Source organism: Hyaena hyaena, unplaced genomic scaffold, assembly GCF_003009895.1.
Source record: "Hyaena hyaena isolate Hyena2069 unplaced genomic scaffold, ASM300989v1 scaffold_120, whole genome shotgun sequence".
Taxonomy (NCBI): domain Eukaryota; kingdom Metazoa; phylum Chordata; class Mammalia; order Carnivora; family Hyaenidae; genus Hyaena; species Hyaena hyaena.
The window spans coordinates 1,752,393-1,767,892 of NW_024080752.1; the positions used below are offsets into that span (position 1 = coordinate 1,752,393).

General features: G+C 41.0%; 1 protein-coding gene across 2 annotated transcripts in view; it reads left to right on the forward strand.

Annotated features, from left to right (window-relative positions):
• LOC120234998 (aromatase) overlaps nt 1-15,500 on the forward strand; it is a 72,104-nt gene that overhangs the window by 43,352 nt on the left and 13,252 nt on the right. The window contains exons 4-5 of one of the 2 annotated variants that reach the window (XM_039237081.1): nt 7,302-7,456; nt 14,822-14,998. In XM_039237081.1, the coding sequence (XP_039093012.1) occupies nt 7,302-7,456; nt 14,822-14,998 (332 nt within the window). The remainder of the gene's footprint in view (nt 1-7,301; nt 7,457-14,821; nt 14,999-15,500) is intronic. The other variant, XM_039237082.1, reaches the window with a different exon arrangement.

The following is a 15,500-nucleotide window of genomic DNA, read 5'->3' on the forward strand; positions in this document are numbered from 1 at the left end:
GGAGTCAGGCCTGAGTCCTGCCAGGATATTGCCTGAGCAACTCTGAGCTCTGGGGGAAGGTTTATCTGGTCATCGGTAGATAAAGCACGCACAATTCCCCAGGCAGGTAAGCTCTAAATTAATGAGGGTCTACAGATGTTGTGCATGATACTCTGTTTTGTGTGTATTAGTTTTTGTAATGAATACAAAAAAAAAAGAAGAATGTGGGTAGCATTAATAGAGGGGGGTTAGCAATTAACATGCTAATTAGGGTCATATAGTAATTAACATACTAATTAGGGTTGTATTTTTATATCTGTTTTAATTATATGTAAATTTCTAGGGAATTCATTCATTTATTCTTCTAACATGCAATTATTGAGAATTTACTACATATTAAGCACTGGATGATCCTAACTTATAATCATTACTGGCCCCTCATTCATTCATTCATTATTTATTAAGAACTTAACTATGTACAAGGGTATCATGAGCAAATCAGCCAAAAACTCCTACCCTCATGAGGAAATATATGGTCGTATTGTTAATATATCAACAATAAATGAATATATCAGTAGGGTGACCAACTGTCTTGCCATGCCTGGAACTAGAGGGTTTCCTAGGATGTAGCACTTTTAATGTTAAACCCGGGACAGTCCCAAGCAAACCAAGACAGTTGCTCACACTATTATCAGGTAGATATGTGCTATACAGGAAACTAAATTAGGGGAGGGCCATTTGCATGGATGGAAGTGCAATTATAAATAGGTGGTTGAGGCAGGCCTAATTCAGAAGATATCATTTGTTAATCAGCTTAACGATAACCCACAACCCTCGGATGAACTTCAGAAGACATCATTTGAATAAAGACCTAAAAGAAGTGATAGAGAGTCATCCAGAGATGTAGAGGAAAACCATTCCAGACAGAAAGAACAGCAAGTGCAAAGGCACTGAGGTAGAAGCCTGTCTGAAATGTTCAAGGAACAACAAGGACACTCATGTGGCTAGTGGAAGAATGGTGGAGATGACAGTAGGAAGGTATTAGGATACTCAATCATATTGGTCTGGCCATTGTAACAACTCTGAATTTTACCCTACAATGAGATGGGAAGCCTTTGAAGAGTTTGAGCAGAAAAAGTAACACATCTGTCTTATGTTTCAGCTCATTCCTGACTTCTTTAGCCACATTCTACCCACTTCTTTGAGACCAGGTGCTAAAGGAACAAAGATGAGTAAACAGAGAGCAATTAGGCAAGAGATGATGGTGGCTGGTCCATGTGAGAGCAGTAGAGGTGACAAGAAGTAAGATTCTAGGTATATTCTGAAGCCAAAGCCAATACGTTGCTAAGAGATTGATGTTGGGTGTAAGAATTAAAGTGGTAGCATAGTTTTTGGCCTTGAATACCTAGAAGAATGAGGGTATCATTACCTCAGGTAGGTGGAGTAAGTTTGGGATGGGGAGAAATCAGGATTCCATTTGGGATATTTTGACTTGATATGCCCAATGGGCCACTGAATGAGATGATGTAAAGGAAGGTCTAAGTATTTCGACCCTCCACCACAGTTAGAAACCAGAAGAGGAGGCTGAGAAGGACATCCAGAGAAGGGAAAACCAGGAAAGTATGGTGGTCTGAAAGCCAAATGATGAGGGTATATCAGAGAGGATGGAATTGTCAAGCATGCCAGATAGTGCTAGGTTAATGGAAGACAATTTGAGCATTGCATTTAGCAACATGGGTGGCTTTGAAGAGAGCAATTTCAACGTAGTGGTGAGGGCAAAAGTCTGACTGTAGTACAGAATGAGGAGAGAGAATGAGAGGCTACAGGAGAAAGACAACTCTTCCAAGGACTCTGCCATAAAGACAGCAGAGAAATGGAATAAAGAAATATAAAGGGACATATGGTCCAAGGAGTTCTTGTTAAGATGGGAGAAATCACAACATGTGTGTTGTGGTGGCACTGATGAATTTCAGAGCAAAACTGTTGATGGAAGAGAAAGGGGTGTGCGAGTGAGATGTGAAAGGGAGTACAGGTGACAGGTGGAGTTGGCACTGAATAGGGACATGAAAGTTCATCCACAGTAACTGTGAGAAGTTTGAATATAAGAGAACAGATCCTAATAGTTGGAGCTTGCAGAGATTCTTGCTTCTTTTTCCTAAGTAAAAAAAAAAAAATAAAGTATTTACCTAAGACTGAGGAAGTAGAATATTTGAGGAGAGAAGAGGCAGGATATAATAGTCATCTAGAACAGTAAGCACGCATGGACTGGGGAAATGTAGTAGAACTGCCAGTCGCTCTAAGGGCCTACTTGAATTTAACTGGGAACTGTCAGTGTGTGTGCACATGAACATGTAAATGTGTGGTTTTTTTCCCCAGCCACAGTCACCTGCCAGGAACAAGCACAGAGTAAGCTGAGAGTTGGATTTAGACAGGGGTGAAGTTTTACCAGGCAACTATGACAAAATAAGGAGAGGGTCAAGGGAATTGAGGATGCATAGAAGAGAGTAATTTTAATGATTGAAAATAAAATGTTTTTTCCAACTTTCTATTAAGAAAATGTTCAAATGAATAGAGAAGTTGAAAGAGCAGTCTTCCTATTTCTTGCATTCCATGACATCGACCTTTTGAAGAGACTAGACCAACTGTCTTATAGGATGTATTTCACATTTCTGAATTTCTCTCTCTACATTACGGTGTCACATAACATAGTCCTCTATTCCTTGTGTTTCTTATAAACTGAAAATCATGTCTTTTAATTTTAGAGAGATGGAGTGTGAGCAAGAGAGAGAAAGAAAGAGAGAGAGAGAGAGAGAGAAAGTGAGAGTCCCAAGCAAGCTCCACACCCAGCATGGAGCCTTAAGCAGTGCTGGATCCCACAACCCTGGGATCATGACATGAGCTGATATCAAGAATTGGATGCTCAACCAACTGAGCCACCCAGGCACCCATAAACTGAAAATTATGTCTCAGTTTCATTCAGGTTAAATATTTTTGTAATAATATTTCCTCGGTAGTGCTAGGCACTTCATATTGCATCACATTAGGAGACAAGGAAAAGTCATCCCTACTGTTTTCGTGGCCACCCTGTGTGCTCCGGGCTGGAGTCCCTAGTTCTTCACCAAACTTTCTTTCTTCACATTCATGATTTACTCTGGTTATATAAATCCAATGTACTTTTGAAAAAAGACCTTGTTAAATTTCTCACCGGCAGCTGGTCACTCTTCCCTCTCAGTGTGTATCACTTCTGTCTTGACAGCTTTGTCCCTTATCAAGGCGGAGCCTCTGGCTTGAAATAACTGAGATGTTGGCGCCCCCTAAAGAACACATTTATTTTTAAAGTTAGTTCTTTATTAACTAATATACATTTAGTTGGGTTTAAGTTTGGGTTTCTTGTTCCTTTAAAAAAATCGATTAGTAATTCCTCAAAATAAGTGGACACACTAATGTAGTTAACACAGTGTATAAAAGCTCTAGGGGTCAGAGCAGAAAGAATAGTGCTCAGCTTTACCTCTAGGCACTTAAAATTCTTAGATACGAATTTGTGAATAAAGAATATACTTACTTTCTGCTGTAAGTACAGAATAAAGTAGGGGAAGGTAAGAGAAGCTGAGAGAAGCTAACGTCCTAAAATCTATCAATAATCTTTTCAGTCCTCACAAAGCATGACTTCTCTATACAAGACAAAATTTTAGCCATTTGTCAGTCAAATTAATTCCCTGGAATACAAACAGAAGCATCTGGATTTTTGTTTTTATTTTTGTTGCTAGGAGGAGAAATACTTGTTCAAAACTTGGGATCATTTGATGAATATTATCTGGAATCAAATCAAGAGAATATTTGACTTAATAGAGAGTGTTTTGATTTGAAATTAGATTTTTTTCCTGAAAGAAATCATCTAGTAAATAATTTATTCATATAATAATTATGTTTTCATTTCCTAACAATGCCATCATTTCAGGGTCTTTCTTTTAAAATTTAAATAGGACTATGGAACCATCACAAATGTGAGGGTTTGGCTAATACTTAGCCTGCTACTCAGCCAGAGCACAGCTTCTTTGGCCCAATGTCTTCTTGGGAATGTGTTTTCACAGACATTAACTGAACAACTTCATTAAGGCACAGTCATCCTTTTAGAAGCCAAGTATCAAATTTAAGAAGCAGCAGCATGTGGTAAGATGGCCACTCCAGCCCAGTGTATATACTATAATCACCACTCCCCATCTTTGAGGATTGTGTGCTCAGAAACCCTGCAGAGTAGAAGAATTTGTAGCTGAGAAACAAAATTTCAGTGGAGAAGCGGGGAGGAAGAACCAACGTTGCAGTGAACACATGAAAACTTATATAAACATTAAGTCCACCAAAAATAATAACAGCGTCTAAAACACTGATGATATTTTATGTATCTTGGATTTGCACAATCGGGCATTGTGCTGTTACTTTCTCTTTTTTCTCTCTTTCTCTCTCTCCTACACCCAAAAATGCCCAAGTTCTCTCTCTTTGGCGGTATCAGACAGATGTTTATAAATATATTTTGCTTTCTTGCAATAAGGTGCATATCCTCTTCCAATTCCTCTGCTCACATGTTTAGTCCTAATTTTATGATCACTGCTTCTGAAATCCTCTCTGGTCTCAGAGACATGGGGTAACTTATAATCCTTAGGTGAAAAAAACTCTGGGGGATCTATTTTAATTTACCTAGCCAACCTGAGCAGTTTAGTTCCCAAGCCCCAAAGTCAAGGATTATGTCACTTGAGCTCTGCCCATGATCGCCAACACAGCATACACAGGTAGGCCACATTTATACATGGCCTGGCTCTGGCACAGTAAACATGGCTGAAAGTCAGACTAATGACAGTGCACCTTGCCTCAGCTTTCTTCACGCCTCCCATAGTTGCACCACAGAAAATCTCTACTCCTTCTCTGCTAACCACTCAGCCTCTCTTTTTAATTCTCAAATCCCTTTTTCTCCCTATCTCCAAGAAAAATGGCTATCAGTTTGAGTACACGTGAGTGGAAACTTTTTGAAGTTGCTGAAAATACATATGGAAAGAAGTAAATCTGCTTATGCTTACAATTTACCAAGGAGAATTTGCATTTGGCCATGTCATCGACATATAAATACTGTGGCAGAGGCCTTGTAATCTGAAGAGCCTGTTATCATGCCCCCTCAGAGGAGTGTGGGTAACATATGTACTTGGAACATGCTTTGGGAGCACAGGGAGGCAGAGGACGATAAGTGAGACTTTGTGGTGAGCACAAACTCTGTGGTCCTCTCTGTACTCTGTGTTCTTATTCTCCACTCAGCAGCTCAGGGATGTCTGAGGGCCCCATGCCTCAGAGAGAGCATGCTCCAGACTTACGTATGGAAAGGCTGGGCCTTGGACAGAGGTGGCTGACATGTGACCTCTTTCCTCACTGACTCAACCACAACCATGCACCCGTGTTGGTGAGGATTTTGGGGGTCTAACTGCCTGCACCCTCACCTTCTGCAATGTTTTGTCTGCCTCTTCTCCTCACTGTACTGACTTTCTTCCATATCCTTAGATAATCTCATTTGATTGTTCCAAGTGGCATTTGTGTCTGGTTTATGCCTACAACGTGATGATATTGGCATTTGTGAAAATAATAGACATACAAGCACCACATGTCCTGCTTATTATCTTCTCTGTCCTCGAGTAAACACTATCCTGCCTGTCTTCATGCAATGTCCCTCTTGCTCTGCATAGGAAGGGTTAGCCACCTAACTTATTAGCACATGCCATCTTGGAATTCCAGTTTCCTGACCTATGTGGTCCTTGGCTTCAGCCATCAGCCCTTGTCCAGCTACCTGCTTCCCTCTGGGCCCCACGTGAACTTATTTTCCAGCCAAAGCCCCTTGCCATAGGAAATGCAGTCACCTGCAGCATTCCTTAATTTCTCTGTTGGCAGATGAAAAATTAATTTCTTCCATCCACCCCACAATTCTCAACTTCATAAATTCCCAGCAGACTTCTTTTGTTGAGTACTGAGCCAGGAGTCCTCTCCTCCCCAAATCTTCACTCTGTAGGATTCATCTCAGCTCTCTTCCCCCTCCTTCCTCATGCTGCTAGCTTCAAGTTTACCCTCCAGTAAACCTACCTACCATTTATCCTGAAGAGCACAATTATCCTTTTATCCTTTTTCCTGTTGATTATCAAATTACTTATCAATTTATCCTTCCAATGCCATAAAATAACTTCTAAGCAGTCTTAACAAAACATCTTCTCGATAGAGTGAGTTGGTCTCTCCCTACAGAAGAATTCTGTACTGCTGTCCTAAGAAGATAATATTCTCCTCATACAAGCTTCTAGAACTTCTTCAGCTAGAATTTTCTAACATAACTGTAAATGCCTCATCATGCCCAAATTGCCCCCTGGGATGGGGGGCGGCAGGGAGCAGTTCCTAGAGAAAGAAATGGGTGGTTAAGGGAGAGACAGAAGGAGCTGATTCCTCCTTCACAGTTCTTCCCAGGGCTTAAAAGCTGGGCATGGCAGGGTGGGGAGAGGGGCAAAACAGTGAGGACGAGCTGAGAAGTTCAAGGAAACCTGTTGGCAAGGTCCCAGTGCTGCTACCTCAAGGACTATCTAATGGCTCACCATGTCCTATATCCTGAGAGAACTCTGTGACCCTGGGGACCTTGATGAGTCAAGATGGAATGCAGAGCCCCAAGATAGCTGCTGTCATCATCATAGACCGCCATCCAGGCCCAGCCCAGCCAGCTAAGCCCAGAGCCTGGAGTGCCCAGGAGATGTCCTTCAAGCCCAGAATGATACCCACTGGAGGAGCCAGGCCTGATTAGGGAGTCTGGGGATAGATGGTACGAGGCCAGACTACTGGTTCCAAACTAAAGACAACGGCAGCAATTCCAGGAACTCCGGATTCTGAGACTCACTCCTGCAGAGGGTAGCACGGTCTGGAGTGGGGCTGGAGGCTCTCAGGACCCTCTGGTGGAGTGGTGGCCTCAGCTTCTCAAAGCCTCACAGCTCTGACCCCAATTGTAGGAGTATTTTGGTGACTTGGACTTAGAAAAAAGAGGGAAATAAAAAATGGTGTGTGTGTGTGTGTGTGTGTGTGTGTGTGTGTGTGCTATCTTTCATGGTGCTCAAGCAGGGAGTCAGGAGGTAGAAGTATTTCGACTGGAGAAGGATGTTCTTCTGCTAACAAGTGCTTATTCAATACAAATGCTAGAATGCATTGCACTTAGATCAACATGCATTTGCTAAGAAAGCCACCTGGTATCAAAATCATCACCATGAGTTTTCTTAACGCTTACAAATTCACACCAAGGTTTGCTGTCTCTGCAGGTCCTCAAGTATGTTCCACGTAATGAAACACAGTCACTACAGCTCCCGATTTGGCAGCAAACTTGGGTTGCAGTGCATCGGCATGCATGAAAATGGCATCATATTTAACAATAATCCAACAATCTGGAAAGCTGTTCGACCTTTCTTTATAAAAGGTAATCAGATGCTGGCTACATTCTGCTCTCTTGTCTATAAACATGCCCCCTATATTTTAATTTAAATTTTGCATTTCACTTATTTTGAAATAATAAGATATGGTAAGAACCATTCTAAGTACTTGATATTTTAATCCAACAGCAATCCCATGTGGTACAAACTCTTATCACCTACATTTTACAAATGAGAAAGCTTGTGCTCGCTTCGGCAGCACATATACAAATGAGAAAGCTGAAGTTTAAACAGGTGAAGTAACCCCATATTAGTAAACAGTGGCCGAGGAGACAATCCCAGAGCCTGCATTCTTAACCACCACATAATCTGTTCTTCCTGTTAACGCGAAAAGCAATTTCATGGACGTGAAGAAGAGATGGAGCTCTATACTTAGGATTATTTCAATTAAGAATTTAGTGTGGAAGGGGGTACCAGGGTGGCTCAGTCAGTCAGGTGTCCAACTTTTGATTTGGGCTCAGGTCATGATCTCACAGTTCCTGAGGTTGAACCTCCCATCAGGCTCCATGCTGATAGCAGGAAGCCTGCTTGGGACTCTCACTCTCTCTCTCTCTCTCTCTCTCTCTCCCTCCCCATATGTCCCTCTCCACCATCCCCTCACCACCCAATGAGCACTCATGAGCATGCACGCACGCACACACACACACACACACACACACGTGCACATATGCATGCACATGTGCTCTCTCTCAGAAATAAACTTAAAAAAAGAATTTAGTGTGGAGGCACCTTAGGTGGCTCAGTCGGTGAAGTGTCTGGAGCCTTGAGCCCAGTGTTGTGAGCTCAAGCCCCACATTGGGCTCCACACTGTGCATGGAGTCTACTTTTAAAAAATATATTAAGAATGTAGTGTGTTAGTCACATATTTGATTTAAACATAGCCAAACAATGTGCTTACTAAATCACTAACATTCCATATGTTTTAACAGAACACAGTTTGTGAATAAAACTTAAAAGAGTTTTAGAACTAGAAAGGACTGGATGTGTCATCGCGTCTAACCTCTAAATTTTACAGTTGAGAAAATACAGTCCTAGAGAGGTTGCAATTTTTGCCCAAGCAACATAGCAAGTAACAGATGAGCAGAGACTCCATCCCAAGGCTCCTTATCTAGTGATTTTCCCCTTTACTATATCTTGCTGGAAATGAAGTGGTTGGGGAATATAATGACCAATCTTTGACATCAACATCAATGAAGATAATCATGCCCTGGCACCATTTTCAGTAATAGGATCTGGGGCTAGATAGATTTTAGGTCTGACAATGCACCATCAATATTCTTCCCTCTAGCCAGCCTCTGTAGTGAACCTGGGTGCCTCTCATGTGCTGCTGAGATAGGGAGAAGCTACACCTGTCCCGGCTGAGCACTGATTCTCTCTACAGAGCTGCCCATCACCAAGACTTAGTACAACTGTACTGTGGACTCTACTGTATTTGTCTCCTATTGCTGCTGTAACAAATTGCCATGAACTTAGTGGCTTAAAACAACACATTAGTTATCTTATAGTTCTATAGATCAAAAGTTTGACATGGGTCTCAATGTACTGAAATCGAGGTGTTGGCTGGGCTGTGTTTCCGGAGGCTCCAGAGGAGAACCTGTTTCTTTGTCTTTTCTAGTGTTAGAGGCCCCCTGCATACATTGGCCTGTGGCCCCTTCCTCTGTCTTCAAAGACAGCAATAGCGAGTTGAGTCCTTTTTGTATCACATCTCTCAGACCATCTTTATGTCATCACATCACTTTTTGACTCTGAAGGCTACTAGGAAAGGTTCTTTGCTTTTAAGGACCCATGTAATTAGGTTAGCCCCACCCAGATAATCCACAGTAATCTCCCCATCTCACGGTCCTTAAATCATATGGCCTAAATCCTTTTTTCCATGTAAGGTGACGCATTAATAAATTCTAGGGATTAGCACCTGGAAAGTTTTAGGGGGCTATTATTCTGCCTCTCACTCATATTGGGGCAGATCAATCCTCTGAAGCATTACAAAACTGCAAACTGGATTACTGGAAAGAGTATAGGACTCAGGATTATAATCTGTGGGTCCAAGTCCTAGCTCTGCTGCTTTACTAACTATGTGACCTTGGACAAGGCACTCAGTCTCTCTGAGCTTCAGTTTCTTTCTCCACGAAAGGTGATACCACAGAACATTAATTCTAGGGTTATTGTGAAGAATAAGTGAAATAATAAGACCTTATAGAAATGGGGGGATTTGTTTTGTTGTAGTTGACATATAATATTATACTAGTTTTAGGTGTATGACTTAGTGACTCAACAATTATATATGTTATGAAATCCTCCCCATTATAAGTGCAGTCACAATACAAAGATGTGACAATATTATTGACTATATTCCCTATGCTGCACATTATATCTCCATGACTTATTTTATCATTGGAAGTTTATACCTCTTCATCTCTTTCATCTATTTCACCCATTCCCACCCCCTCCCTTCTAGCAACCACCAGTTTGTTCTTTGTATTTGGGTCCATTTCTTTTTGTCTGTTCATTTGTTTTGTTCTTTATATTCCATATAAAGTGAAACTATGCGGTATTTGTCTTTTTCTGTCAGACTTATCCCATTTAGCATAATATCCTCTAGGTCCATCCATGTTGTTTCAAATGACAAGATCTGAAATGTAAGTTTTATTTTACTTTGCTGTTTTGCCCAGGTGCATTTGGAATATGTAAACTAGTGTTTAGGAGCAATTAACTCTCACATACCAACATGGTTTACCTTGCCATGCAAAAATTAAGAGAATTTTAAAAATGTTTTTAAATTAATATAATTTTCTAAACTCATCCATTTGGTTAACACACTACTGTGTTCTAATCATTGAACTAGGTGTCCAGAATATGTTAGTCAAACATGGTTCCTGCCCTCAAGGAATTTATAATGGGGGGAGGAGCAGAATGGCAGATCAGTATATCACCAAATATCATCCTAGGTGATGTGTTATGCTAGAGTTGTGTGCACAGCACTACAGAGCACAGAAAAATGGTCCATTAAAGTACACTGAGGGGTTATGGGTGGCATTTTGAGGAGTGTATGCTTATGATAAGTTTTGAAAGAAGGCAAAAGCTACCTAAATTAAGAAAGTTTGATGAGGACACAGTCCACAGAAGGAAAGAATAGGATACTCCAAAATAGGGAAGGAGAGATCAGCACTTTATGTCCAGGTCACTGTAAGCAGGCCCTTGTGGCTGGCCTGGGTGTATGCAGGCCTGAGGCCCAGGGGAAGGCACTGAACTGAGTTTATCTCAAAGCTACAGTAAATCATCCAAGATTTTAAGCAGAATGACATGAACATATTTGTGTTTTAGAAAAATTCCTCTGGTAGCCAAATGAAAGATTAATGGACACAAGGCATGACTGTGAGCAGTAAAAGAAGTTAGGAGCTACTGCAGTGATACAGAGTGTGTGGAAGGGAAGTCATCAGTGTAAGAGATGTTAAAAGAGTAGAATCTATAGCACTTGGAAATCAATCAAAACAGTCCTTGTGACATTTTTTAGATAAGCCCTGTATATAAGACTAGATTTTCTAATAAAAACATTATAAAATTGACCAGATTAAATGCCAAAAATACAGGTCTAATTGCTTATGAAAAGTTCACTGTTGTGTCTGACATTTTTAATAATCAGTGAGAGTCCCAAGCAATTCTTGATGAATCTCCCTTTAGAGTTAATGCTTCTCATTAGTTGTCTAGCTATAGCAGAAATTTGGAGGTAGGTTTTGATATCTAAAGTAGTAACATTAATGAAAGCATTGATTCCCTGGACATATCTACGGAGAAGTAGTGAAGTGCAGCCCAGGCAATGGCCCATTCTGGGGAGATAAAGGTGGAGGGTCAAGAAATAGCTGTGTTTCCTGAAACTACCAAGAGAGTTGTCCATAGTGACAGAATTGTGCTGACTTCTTGCTCACTTTTGTTTAACCTGGATAAGATTCAGTACTCTTTAGCATATTTTAAAAATTAAAATTTGGGCACCTGGGTGGCTCAGTTGGTTGAGCATCCAACTCTTGATTTTAGCTCAGGTCATGATCTTGCAGTTTGTGAGATCAAGCCCTGCATCATGCTCTGCACTGACAGCATGGAGCCTGCTTGGGATTCTCTTTCTCCCTTTCTCTCTGCCTTTATCCTGTTTGTACTGTCTCTCTCCTAAAATAAACAAACATTTAAAAATGCTTTAAAAATAAAAATAAAAATTATGTCTACATTATACCCCTGACTATAAGCAATGATATTACATTTTGCTTATACATTTGAAATGTGACTTTAAGCTCTTGGATGTAGAGGCAAATCATACATCTATCTGGAAGGAAACCACAGTGATATTTGAAGCCAATAGCTCCACACAAAGGGCTGAGTCATTCAGAAATCATTTGTCCCACTTGTGAATGTGATAATCACTCAAAGAACAACATGCTGGCCTTTCATATTTGCCAAGTATTTTCTACAGTCAGAAAGTATGTTGCCAACCCAACCTTCTTTTTTTTTTATTTTTAATTTTTTTAAAGTCTATTTTTGAGAGAGAGAGAGAGACAGAGCATGAGTGGGAGAGAAAGGGGGAGACACATAATCCAAAGCAGGCTTCAGGGTCTGAGCTGTCAGCGCAGAGCCAGACGTGGGGCGAACTCACAAACCACGAGATTGTGACCTGAGCTGAAGTCAGACGCTTAACTGACTGAGCCACCCAGGGAACCCTCAACCTTCTTTTTTATATATAAGTAGAAATTTTTTTTTTTTACAAATAGTTTATTATCATGCTGGTTTCCATATAACACCCAGTGCTCATCCCCACAAGTGCCCTCCATGAAGCCCATCTCCCCCTTTCCCCCACACCCATCAGTCCTCAGTTTGTTCTCAGCATTCAAGAGTCTCTCATGGTTTGCCTCTCTCCCTCTCCCCCACCATTTCTCCCCTTCTTCTCCCCCGTGGTCCTCCGTTAAGTTCCTCCTAATCCTCCTATATATGCAAACATATGGTATTTGTCCTTCTCTACCTGACTTATTTCGCTCAGCATAACACCCTCAAGGTCCACCCATGTTGCTACACATGGCCAGATTTCATTCTTTCTCATTGCCATGTAGTATTCCATCTTATAGATAAACCACATCTTCTTGATCCATTTGTCCATTTATGGACTACAAGTAGAAAGTTTAAGAATCTAGAATTGCTCACCAGGCTTCCTTCAGCTCTGAAGTATGCCTTCAGAGGCTTCTGTTATGCAACTGACTTTTTTAAAAAAAATTTATATTTTAATTTAGAGACAGAGAGTGTATGAGTGGGGTGAGGGGCAGAGAGAGAAGGAGAGGGAGAGAGGAGGGGTAAGAATCTCAAGCAGGCTCCATGCCCAGTACAGAGCCCAATGCAGGTCACAATCCCATGACCCTGGGATCATAACCTGAGCTGAAATCAGGAGTAGGACACTGAGCTGACTGAGCCATCCAGGCGCCCCTGATTTTTTAAGAGAGAATTATGGCTACACCTTTCCCCAGGATTTTTCATTGCATTTCAAGGACTTTGACTTAAGCACCAAATCTGAATAATAAAAGACATAAATAGGAGATACTATTTGTAAAGAAAGCTTGAAGAAATTTAGAGCAAAGAGAGAGAGGGGGCTTTAAGTGTTCAACTCTCTGAATAGATCACCTAATCACCCACTAGCTGGTGAGCAGAGCCAATTCACACCACCTGTCTTCACTCCTTCCTTCCTTCCTTCCTTCCTTCCTTCCTTCCTTCCTTCCTTCCTTCCTCTATTTGAAAAATATGATTTGGGGGTTTTTTTGTTGTTTTTTGTTGTTTTGTTTTTTCATTTATTTCTGAGAGAGAGAGCGAGTGAGCAGGGGAGGGTCAGAGAGAGAGGGAGACACAGAATCCAAAACAGTCTCCAGGCTCTGACCCGGGTGTCAGCACAGAGCCCGACACGAGGCTCGAACCCACAAACCGTGAGATCATGACATGAGAAAAAGTTGGATGCTTAACTGACTGAGCCACCCAGGCGCCCCAACAAATATGATTTGAAGGCCATCATCTACTGTGGACTTGAAGGACAGCACTAATAGGAGGTTGTCACTGTCCTTAAAGAAATTCCAGCCAGTGAGGAAGTCTGGTTAAAATGGGCAAAATAAAAAAAAATGGGCAAAATATTTGAACCAGACACTTCACCAAATAAGATATACAAAAGGCAAATACACAAATGAAAAGATGATCAACATCATTGGTCATAATGAAAATACAAAGTAAAAACCCAATGAAATCACACAACTCCCCCTAGGATTACTATACTTAAAGGACAACCAATATGAAATGTTGGAGAGGACATAGAGCAATTTGAACACTTATATATTGCTGGTGAGAATGTAAAATGGTGCAGGCACTGTAGAAACACAATTTCGCACTTTGCCCAAATGTTAAACATAAAGTTGCCGTATGACTCAATAATTCCACTCCTAGTTATATACTCAAGAGAAATGAAAAGACTGGTAAGCAAACAAAGAATTGCTTAGCTGTCATGATGTTGGGTGAGTAAAACAAATCTAGAAGTCACTTGAAGATAAATCAAAATTTCTTAATTTTGAACACTTTCAGTAATTTATAAGACTAGCACTTTGAACATATAAACCACAATTAAACAGGAAGCCACTTTAGGTCAAATAGTGAAGGTCCAATTGGAGTAGTTCTGCAACAGTACTCTGCCACCTGTTGAAACATAAAATAAATATCACCCTGGCCAAATCCAAACCTTCTTTATAGGGAGATATATACAGTAAACATGGAAAACCACTGCCTTGTGATTGATGACCAAAATCCTAAATTTTTCAATTGCAATATCACAAATGATTTGCGATAACATGAAGAAAAGTTTAATTTTGAATCTTTTAAAATAAGGTTTCTGTGCATTCCCTGATTTAAAAAAATCTTTAGTGTTTATTTATTTATTCTGAGAGAGAGAGGGAGCAAGTGGCAGAGGGGCAGAGAGAGAGGGGGAGAGAAAGAATCCCAAGCAGGCCCCATGCCGTCAGCACAGAGCCCAACATGGGGCTGGATTTCACGAACCATGAGATCAGGACCTAAGCCAACATCAAGAGTCAGATGATTAACCGAATGAGCCACCCAGGTACCCCCATTTATTCACTCATTCATTCATTCATTTTTAACCATAAAGGTGATGCATGCTCATAGAAAATTAGGAAAATGCAGAACAGTATAAAAAAGAATATGAAAATTTCAACCTAGTTACTGAAAAAAAAATTATGTACAGTTAAACTCTGAATGCAAAAGGCCAAAATATCCTGATTGTGTATGCCACTGATTTCATGGTCACTCACTCTCTGATGTGTTTCCCTCAGCTCTGTCTGGCCCCGGCCTCGTGCGCATGGTGACAATTTGTGTTGAATCCATTATAACACATCTGGACAGGTTGGAGGAGGTCACCAACGAATTGGGTTATGTCGACGTGTTGACCCTCATGAGGCGCATCATGCTAGACACCTCTAACATGCTCTTCCTGGGAATCCCACTGGACGGTATTTGAGAATTGACATTCTGCCTTTTATCGAACACGGAGATGAAGGGGAAAACAGACTCAAGGAAAGATATGCTGTTCTGTACACTGCTCTTGTTCAAACATCTCTAAGTATTCTTATGATTTTTTTTCCTAGTGTGTCTACTATGTTCATTTATAACATATAAGTTTCTGTAAGTAGGGGCCATCTCCTCTTTTGATTTCTCTTTTTTTTTTAAATGTTTTATTTATTTTTAGGAGAGAGAGAGAGACAGCGTGAGCAGGGGAGGGTCAGAGAGAGAGGGAGTCACAGGCTGAAACAGGCTCCAGGCTCTGAGCTGGCAGTCAGCACAGAGCCCGACGCGGGGCTCGAACCCACGAACCGCGAGATCATGACCTAAGCGAAAGTCAGATGCTCCACCGACTAAGCCACCCAGGCGCCCCTTGATTTCTCTTCATTGCTCTGGGAAATATGATTCTATCCACAGTCAAAACTTAAGAAGTATGACCAGTTCATTTGGTCA